Source organism: Danio aesculapii, chromosome 6, assembly GCF_903798145.1.
Source record: "Danio aesculapii chromosome 6, fDanAes4.1, whole genome shotgun sequence".
Taxonomy (NCBI): Eukaryota; Metazoa; Chordata; class Actinopteri; order Cypriniformes; family Danionidae; genus Danio; species Danio aesculapii.
This window is the reverse complement of record NC_079440.1, coordinates 60,673,333-60,684,040: the sequence shown is the minus strand read 5'-3', so window position 1 is coordinate 60,684,040 and position 10,708 is coordinate 60,673,333. Positions and strand designations below refer to the sequence as shown.

Sequence of the window (10,708 nt, the reverse complement as noted above, 5' to 3'; positions counted from 1 at the left end):
TATTTTTCATATTTTTAAACTTTATTTGTATTATTATTTATTTTGTAAAAATATTATTATTATATTTTATTTAAATTTTTATTTAAAATCATAATTGTATATTATTTTGAAAACCTTTGTAAATTTACTTTGTAAATCGCTGCCTTATCATAAGTAAGATACATGACCTCTCTGTTTACATATTTCCAAATATATACATATGTAGTGTCTTTTATGTATTATTATTATTATTATTATTATTATTATTATTATTATTATTATTATTATTATTATTATTATTATTATTATTATTATTATTGTTGTTGTTGTTATTATTATTATTATTATTATTTATATTATATTATCTTTCTATCAGATTTATTTTTTCTGATATTATTAGTTTTTATTGTTTATTTGTAGTATTAAATAGTTTGTTTAATATTTTGTCAAATTTTTTTAAATATTTTTTGTTTAGTAGAATTATGTATACTATATTATATATGCATGTACAGTATATTATAGTGTAATATTTTTCATATTTTTAAACTTTAATTGTATTATTTTTTATTTTGAGAGAGATAATGATTTATTAATCTACGGAAATCATTTGTAAATTACTGCCTTATCATAACCTCTGTAACATGACCTCTAAATATTTCCAAATATGTACATATTTAGTGTTATTTTTCTATTATCTAGATACCTTAACAATATATTCAGATTTTGAATGAGCCTTTATTTTGATATTTTCACATTTTTTTATTTATATATTTCTTCTGACATTATTAGTTATTTTCTGTTTATTTAATTTGAAATCAAAATATTTTTATATTAATATAATTTTAGGGCTTAAACATGTTTTAAGTTCAATTGTAAATTCAAAGTGCTGCGATTCACCGCTTATTTCACATTAAATTATTTCTGCCATAATGCAAGCAGGTACCGTTTGCAGAAACGCACAACATATTAACCACTCATTCTTATCCACACGTTTTCTATATCATTATTTAAAGCTCAGCTTCCAGTCAACCAAGTGATTTAAGCACAATCATTCTGGTATCTGCTGGCTTGAGACCTTCAGAAATGTCCCCTCAAGTCACCCACGGGTTACTGTAAAGTTTGCAGTAAAGGGCACATCGATTACGGACACGTGCGGTGGTTAACAGGAAGACTGGAGGTGCAGAAAAACCCCTGTTGAGTGTCTAAGTTTAGCAGCGGCCATGAGAGAGAAACAAATCAGAGAGAAATAGAGAGAAATAGATGACAACATCCCACGGTCCCTTCAATCTGTCGGAGCGATTAGCGGCGCAGTTTTTCAGCTGCCACCTCTGATGAGGGACATTCTCACCGCGGTAAACACTGCGCTCGAATTTACTTGACAGCATATTGTTAGTCATACAGCACTTTCTGATTTACAGTGATATGCAGATTCATACACAATCTCTTCACGTGTGGGTTTGTATGAGTGCCAGGAATTATTCTGCATCAAACTGCATTAAAAAATAATCAGGGTTAAAAAAATAAGATCAATGTAATGACGCTTTGTGGTCAATATAAATATCAGATTTTTTTTGTTGTTATTTTAATACATAAGGATTCAACATTAAACTGCATTAAAAAAACATTAAAAAATATCAATTATATGACTTTTTATGTTCAAATAGATTTTTTTGTTATTTTAATACTTAATAATGTTCTATATTTTTGAATGCACTTAAACAATTGATCAATATCGCGATAATAGTAAATCAATATACACTGTAAAAAAATTATTACTTTGATTCACTGAAGAAAGTGAATAAACCCATTGCTTTTAAAGCGATTAGTTGACTTTACTTGAGAAAAGTGAGTAAACCCATTGCTTTTAAAGCGATTAGTTGACTTTACTTGAGAAAAGTGAGTAAACCCATTGCTTTTAAAGTGATTAGTTGACTTAACTTGAGAAAAGTGAGTAAACCCATTGCTTTTAAAGCGATTAGTTGACTTTACTTGAGAAAAGTGAGTAAACCCATTGCTTTTAAAGTGATTAGTTGACTTAACTTAAGAAAAGTGAGTAAACCCATTGCTTTTAATGCGATTAATTGAGTTTACTTGAGAAAAGTGAGTAAACCCATTGCTTTTAAAATGATTAGTTGACTTTACTTAAGAAAAGTGAGTAAACCCATTGCTTTTAAAGCGATTAGTTGACTTAACTTAAGAAAAGTGAGTAAACCCATTGCTTTTAAAATGATTAGTTGACTTTACTTAAGAAAAGTGAGTAAACCCATTGCTTTTAAAGCGATTAGTTGACTTAACTTAAGAAAAGTGAGTAAACCCATTGCTCTTAAGCGATTAGTTGACTTTACTTGAGAAAAATGAGTAAACCCATTTCTTTTAAAGCGATTAGTTGACTTTACTTAAGAAAAGTGAGTAAACCCATTGCTTTTAAAACGATTAGTTGACTTTACTTAAGAAAAGTGAGTAAACCCATTTCTTTTAAAGCGATTAGTTGACTTTACTTAAGAAAAGTGAGTAAACCCATTGCTCTTAAGCGATTAGTTGACTTTACTTAAGAAAAGTGAGTAAACCCATTGCTCTTAAGCGATTAGTTGACTTTACTTAAGAAAAGTGAGTAAACCCATTGCTCTTAAGCGATGAGTTGACTTTACTTAAGAAAAGTGAGTAAACCCATTGCTCTTAAGCGATTAGTTGACTTTACTTAAGAAAAGTGAGTAAACCCATTGCTCTTAAGCGATTAGTTGACTTTACTTGAGAAAAATTAGTAAACCCATTGCTTTTAAAGCAATTAGTTGACTTTACTTGAGAAAAATGAGTAAACCCATTATTTTTAAAGCGATTAGTTGACTTTACTTAAGAAAAGTGAGTAAACCCATTGCTTTTAAAGCGATTAGTTGACTTTACTTAAGAAAAGTGAGTAAACCCATTGCTTTTAAAGCGATTAGTTGACTTTACTTAAGAAAAGTGAGTAAACCCATTGCTCTTAAGCGATTAGTTGACTTTACTTAAGAAAAGTGAGTAAACCCATTGCTCTTAAGCGATTAGTTGACTTTACTTAAGAAAAGTGAGTAAACCCATTGCTCTTAAGCGATTAGTTGACTTTACTTAAGAAAAGTGAGTAAACCCATTGCTCTTAAGCGATTAGTTGACTTTACTTGAGAAAAATGAGTAAACCCATTGCTTTTAAAGCAATTAGTTGACTTTACTTGAGAAAAATGAGTAAACCCATTATTTTTAAAGCGATTAGTTGACTTTACTTAAGAAAAGTGAGTAAACCCATTGCTTTTAAAGCGATTAGTTGACTTTACTTAAGAAAAGTGAGTAAACCCATTGCTTTTAAAGCGATTAGTTGACTTTACTTAGGAAAAGTGAGTAAACCCATTGCTTTTAAAGCGATTAGTTGACTTTACTTAAGAAAAGTGAGTAAACCCATTGCTCTTAAGCGATTAGTTGACTTTACTTAAGAAAAGTGAGTAAACCCATTGCTCTTAAGCGATTAGTTGACTTTACTTAAGAAAAGTGAGTAAACCCATTGCTCTTAAGCGATTAGTTGACTTTACTTAAGAAAAGTGAGTAAACCCATTGCTCTTAAGCGATTAGTTGACTTTACTTAAGAAAAGTGAGTAAACCCATTGCTCTTAAGCGATTAGTTGACTTTACTTAAGAAAAGTGAGTAAACCCATTGCTCTTAAGCGATTAGTTGACTTTACTTAAGAAAAGTGAGTAAACCCATTGCTCTTAAGCGATTAGTTGACTTTACTTGAGAAAAATGAGTAAACCCATTGCTTTTAAAGCAATTAGTTGACTTTACTTGAGAAAAATGAGTAAACCCATTATTTTTAAAGCGATTAGTTGACTTTACTTAAGAAAAGTGAGTAAACCCATTGCTTTTAAAGCGATTAGTTGACTTTACTTAAGAAAAGTGAGTAAACCCATTGCTTTTAAAGCGATTAGTTGACTTTACTTAGGAAAAGTGAGTAAACCCATTGCTTTTAAAGCGATTAGTTGACTTTAAATATTATAATATGTTTTTTTTTTTTCTCATGTTATTAGAGATACTATCATACTTTCTTTATTTAGCAACTCAGCATATTTTCCTCCACATTCAGTGATGGTACTACTGTAGTATTAGCTTATGTGTGTGTTGTGGTATTTTGTTAATAAGCCTGAGGATATATTTCATCATCGGCTTGTAATATTTCTCTCGGGTCATTTGATAGGCAGAAGTGCTCACTGCAAGTATGCTGCACTAGTTTCATGTCTGTGTGTATATGTGTGTGTTTGAGAGAGAGAGAGAGAGAGAGAGAGAGTGTGTGTGTACTTTGTCTGTGTGTGTTTGGCACACTCTCTGTGGTGTGAATCATTAGATGTTGGATTGCTCTGATTCCCAAACCCAGACTGCCAAAACTCCTGCCGGGAGCGTTTCCTCAAACAAGCCTCACACACAGAGCGGGACAGAGGAGATCACACACACACACTGATGCACGCAGAGGGAAGAGGCCAGGATGACTGACTGAAATCAGTTCATATGTCATTATTCCTGCTGAGCTCAATATGTTATTAGTGGCATCATCAGTCAATCATCACTTGTACTGCTGCTGATATTGATGTGATCAAACCCCAAAAATGTAGTATTACAATGTACACCTGCGGGATGATGAAGCAGGTGAACAAATCCCATAGAGGCTCATTGAACACCCTAGCAACCACTCGAAACACAAACAAATGCATAGTAACATCTCAACAGTTGACAACACATGTAAATGTAATGTAAATGTAACAACGCCTTGGTAACAACATGGAATCCTTTCGGCCAATCTCTGTGTTTTATAGGAGCAAGTTTAGCTTAGCTTAGCATAAATCATTGAATTGGATTAGACCGTTAGCATCTCACTCAAAAATGACAAACGAGTTTTTATAATTTATTCTATTTAAAACTTGACTCTTCATCAGCTGCATAAGGTGCAGTGATATTATGCAGCACCTGAAGATAGTCCCTAGCTATGTAGCTAAAATTGACAGAAAGTTAACACATTTTTGCGTAATATCATTGCGCCTGCTTCAGCCATGGTACAGCAGCAAAATATATTGATTATTATGCATTAATGAGAGTATAGTTCCTAGGTCTCAGTACATGATGTGACGACATAAGAACTTAAACAGGAAATTTATCAAAACTCTTTTTTGAAATTTTTTATTAAGATGCTAACGGTCTAATCCGATTCAATTATCTATGCTAAGCTAAAGGTGTTCCCGCCACACCCTGAGATCTGCTCAATAGAAGTAAATATGGTAAAACTAAACTGTTAAATAGGAAAATTAAAACTCTTTTTTTTATGAGTGAGATGCTAACGGTCTAATCCGATTCTATGACCTATGCTAAGCTAAGCTAAACGTGTCCTGGAGATCCAGGGATCTGGTTAATGGATGCCAGTATGGTAAAACCAAACAGTTAAATAAGAAAATGATCAAAACTATTGTATTAATTTTTGAGTGCGATGCTAATGGTCTAATCTGATTCAATGATCTATGCTAAGCTAAGATAAGCTAAAAGTTTTCCTGTCAGACGTGGAAATCTGCTCAATGGATGTAATTATGGTAAAACTAAACGGTTAAATAAGAAAAGTATCAAAACTCTTTTTTACATTTTTGAGTGAGGTGCTAATGGTCTAATCCGATTCAATTATCTATGCTAAGCTAAGCTAAAAGGGTTCCCACCAGACCCAGAAATCAGATCAATGGATGTAAATATGGTAAAACTGAGCTGTTAAATAGCAAAATTATCAAAACTTTTTTACTACATTTATGAGTGAGATGCTAACAGTCCAATATGATTCAATGATCTATGCTAAGCTAAGCTAAAAGTGTTGCCACCAGACCTGAAGATCTGCTCAGTGGATGTTACTATGGTAAAACTCAACAGTTAAAAAAGAATATTAACCAAATCTCTTCTTTAAACTTTTGAGTGAGATGCTAACGGTCTAATCCAATTCAATGATCTATGCTAAGCTAAGCTAAAAATGCTCCCACTAGACCAAGAGATCTGCTCAATGGATGTAAACATAGTAAAACTCATCTGTTTACCTTTAGGGGGGTGTAAAATGAGTGCATTTTCATAATAGTGTAGTGTTCTTCTGATGAGGTCTTGAATTTGTGTCTTAAACTATGTGATGATGATGAATATGAGTGTGAGTTTTGTTGTCTGCTACTTCTGAGCCACTTCTAAGCCTGCTTGGTTGTCCTGTGTTTTCTCTCCTCTCTGTCTTCTCCTCTGTTCTCCATCTCTACAGAGCAGATACAGTGTAGGAGATCGCGGTGTTAGGCTGTACGGCGCTTTACCCGTGAGGCACAGCCCTGAGGAGAAAAGACTGCCCTCTTCAGGGGTGAGAACTTCATCTGCTTCTCCAGTTCTGATCCAAAGCCTGCTGAACGCCTGATAAATATGCTCCACGCTCTTAAAAATGACGCTTCCAGGGGGGGGGGTTTGAATACCTGCAGAACATTTCAATGGAAAACAAAACAAAAGAAGAAACATAGGGTCTTGTTCTCTAGATGTGCACACACAATTATTTTGCATGTAATCAAAGTCCCTTTAAGGCAAGTCATTTCACTCGGCGGCCATTTTTGGAGCAAGCATGCTCAGGCATTGTGTTTAAATGGGCAAACATCAAATTCTCCAAAACTGTTTGCCAAGCTTACGATTAAATGTCATATTAGGAATCACCAATACATTTAATCAATAACTTTGTCTTTAGTTTCATTTCTAAACGTTCGACTCACACAAAATCTGCAGACACTCACGTCTGGTTCGAGCTTCTCCCTGGAGAATCATCAGTCTATAGTGATCGCTGATTGGCTGCTGTACTAGAAGTTGGAACTTCATTCGCCATATTGACCGCTACACTTTTCCCCATTCATAACTATACGAGTGACACGTCTTGTGTATTCTACAGTCTTAAATACATGTATAAATAACCCGTCATATGATTAGATATGTTATTTACAGGGTAAATGAAAAGTAACTAGACTTTAAAAATTGATGATACAGTTTAATTAGAAGTGCAATTACGTAAATTGATAAAATTATATAATTATCTAAATTGTTGTTAACGTTTTTTTTGTCATCGTCTTTTGTTTTGGTGCTATAATTGTCTCTTCTTAATTTATATTATGTGTTATAGTTGTCAATGGACAAGTGATTTATATGGAGCTGATTTAGGCGTGTGTTATGGAAATACTAACCTCGTGCATGCAAGCGCTCATTTAAAAGATTCCAAATTCGCTAACAGAAGAGCGAGTTTAAGAACAAGCACATGTTTATACAAACATGTTAAGCATGTTATCAAGGAAATTTGCATATAAATAGAAAAAATTTACACAATTAGTGAATCGTGACCTCTTGTTTTAGTCTGATGAACATTTTGAGGAAATAGCTTACGCTTTTGGTCTATAGATGTCGAATTATGACTATGATGAATTCAGAAAAAATTCTCATTAGCGACACTAGTGGCCATTCGGTAAACTGCTGGCAGAAATTCATGCAACCCAGGTTCATTCTGAAAACGTAGTCCTGCGGATGTTTCTGGAGGCTGCGAATTATGTAGCCGGAGGTACATATGGCTGCATTTTGTTTTTTAAGTGAACGCTACGTGGCGGGGTGACGCCGTTATTTTTCGCGCTTGCCGGGTGACCGCTTACCTATGTGTGGAGGGCTTTCCCGCCACAACCAGTTCGTCCGGTTAGCTCGTCGTGTATGTCGGCGGACTTGAGACTCAGAGAGGAGCTGAACATGACGACGATGACCGGGTTCGAGTCCGGAGAAGAGTGGTTTCAGAAATCAGGGAAGACTAAAACAGAGTCCAAAAAATAAAGTAAACAAGTTTATAACAGGCTGAGGATGTGGTAAAATCCGAAAACGTGGTAAAAATGTGCCCTTTTCTTTTTCTGGAAGGCTTTTTTTTTGTAAATTGTTAGTTGGGTTTGGGGAAGTAAGCGGACGGGCGGGTCAATCGGTAAAACTGCTTGGGTTTAGGGAAGAAGAAGGAGGGTGGGTTGGCCAATTGGCCGGTCGCCTAGTCAATCATTCAGCCAGTCAGACGCAAGGTCGTTCGACAGCAACCTCTTGTGGATTTAGGCGAGAACGGTGCGGGCGCGAACGGGGCTCGCGAGACACATTCAAGATGCGAAAAAGCGCACACAGCAGCCTCTCGCAGATTCACGAAAACAAAAACTGCACAAATACGTGCCTCCCGGGATGTATTTCGCGGTCTCCAGAAACGTCCACGAGACTACGTTTTCAGAATGAGCCTGGGTTAAATTTATTGCTTATGCACATGTATAAAAAATTCAGGTCTTTTTCATTTTTGATTTGCACACCATAAACAGCAGCACATAAAAATAGTGATTGGACTCGACTGATCCCACTAGAGTATTGCATTAATATGTCATTACATTAAATCAGTGATGCAGCACAAATATTGAGTAAGTTCCTTCATTCACTTTTCTTCGGCTGAGCCACAGTGGAATGAACCGCCAACTATTCCAGCATATGTTTTTAGCAGCGGATGCCCTTCCAGCCACAACCCAGTACTGGGAAACACCCATACACACTCACATTCACACACACTCATACAATACGGCCAATTTAGTTCATCAATTCCCCTATAGCGCATGTGTTTGGACTGTGGGGGAAACCAGAGCACCCGGAGTATGGAGCTAAAAATATGCCAAAACAATCTGAATTTGAATTGTGTTTATTTGAATTATTGACAATTGAAATTTAATAATCTGAATTTTTATATGCTGTTAAATTGTTTTGAATCTGAATTAAAATTTGAATCTAATTTGAATTTAAATTTCATAACTTGAATATTGAACATCTGAAATTCAAGACGACTTTTCAGTGATCGTCTGCTCTTCCCTGGTGATCAATGCTGACCTACTTTCTTGCTGAATCTGAATCTCACAATCTGAATTTCTGGTTCTGAATTTTAGAATATTGAATTTGATGATCTGAATTTCTTCATCTTGAAAACTTGAAACTGTGTTTTACAAACCCAATATCTGCAGTCATATCAATTCAGAACAGAAGTTTGAAAAAATTCAGCCTTGAAAAATTCAGTTGTCTTGAATTTCAGATGTTCAATATTCAAATTAAGAAATTCAAATTCAAAACAATTCTTAACGGCATATAAAAAATCTGATTATTAAATTACAACTGTCAATAATTCAAATGAACACAATTCAAATTCAGATTGTTTTGGCATGTGATTAGCTCCATACCAGAGTAAACCCACGCCAACACGGGGAGAAAATGCAAACTCCACAAAGAAATGCCAACTGACCCAGCCAAGGCTCGAACCAGCGACCTTCTTGCTCTGAGGCCACAGTGCTAACCATTGAGCCACCGTGCCACCCATATTAAGTGAAATGTATATATTTGATTTAGCTTTCTGATTGAATTTCACTGTAAAAATACATCTTAAATCAGCATTCTGTTGCAACGTGTATCATAATGAATTGGTTTATTATGGAGTGTGAAGATGCTCAGCAGGTTTTGATCAGCTCTTTTTTATAGCGCCTCCTGCTGTCTATCTGTCTGTCTGTCTGTCTGTCTGTCTGTGGTGGTTTTGTGGTTCTGTTAGGGTCACATGATGATCTGAGAGTCCCTATATGTACATCCACATAGGGCCACATTTCACACCCGACATAACCTCCCACCCACACGCACACACAAAAATACACACACACAAATACACACACAGCTTCACATTTTCTCACAAACACACATGCATAAATTCACACACAAATGCACACACTCATATACACACGTTTGTTTTTGTGAATTGTGGGGACATCACATATGTTTCCATTGTTTTTATAGTTTACAACCTGTATTTTGTATTGCACGAACCCCACCGTACCCCTAAACTCAACCCTCATAGAAAACTGGTCAGTTTTACATAGTGAAAAAACTCATCCTGTGTGATTTATAAGCATTTAGAGAAATGAGGACATCAGCAATGTCCTCATATTTCACCACCTGCTTGTAATACCTGTGTCATACCTATGTCATTATACAGATCTGTGTCCTGATATGTCTCAAAAACACATACACACAAGCGCACACACTTTAATGCACACACAAGCACATAAATACACACAGATATGTGAAAACAAATGTACTCAGAAACAAGAATACACATGCAAATTAACAAAAATACACAGACACAAACACACAGACACAAACTTACTAATACAGTGCTCAGCATAATCGAGTACAGCCCATTCTGAAAATGAATATTTTCCTCCATTTCTCAGTGAATATAGGCCATGTATTTTGGTGTATTTAAACAAAACAGATTTATTAAACAGATATATTTATTAAAATCATATTTTAGTCACAGAACATATTCAGAAATTGAAAGATAATACAAATAAATTCAAGCTAAATAAAATTACAACCTATAAAATTTCAACAAATTTTATTTATTTATTTATTTTTTGCTTCTCTTGATGTTTCCTCTTTTTAAATTTGTATTTAATATTTTTCTATAACATATACATTCGGCTGTACTAGTTTTTGACCCGTTGTCATAAGTTATTTTATTAGATAAGCTCTAATATCTAACATGTAAAGCTTCCTATTAAAAATATGAATTTAAAAGAAAGCTATTTGTGAAGGGTGTACTTATATATGCTGAGCACTGTACACACCACACATAAACAAGCA

General features: G+C 34.5%; 1 protein-coding gene across 7 annotated transcripts in view; it reads left to right on the top strand.

Annotated features, from left to right (window-relative positions):
* Nucleotides 1-10,708, top strand: part of tox2 (TOX high mobility group box family member 2) — a 288,055-nt gene that overhangs the window by 106,244 nt on the left and 171,103 nt on the right. For 4 of the 7 annotated variants that reach the window (XM_056460647.1, XM_056460643.1, XM_056460646.1 and 1 more), the window contains exon 2: nt 6,267-6,359. The exons of the other annotated variants lie outside the window; for them this stretch is intronic. In XM_056460647.1, coding sequence (XP_056316622.1) covers nt 6,267-6,359 — 93 coding nt within the window. The remainder of the gene's footprint in view (nt 1-6,266; nt 6,360-10,708) is intronic. 7 annotated transcript variants of the gene reach the window in all.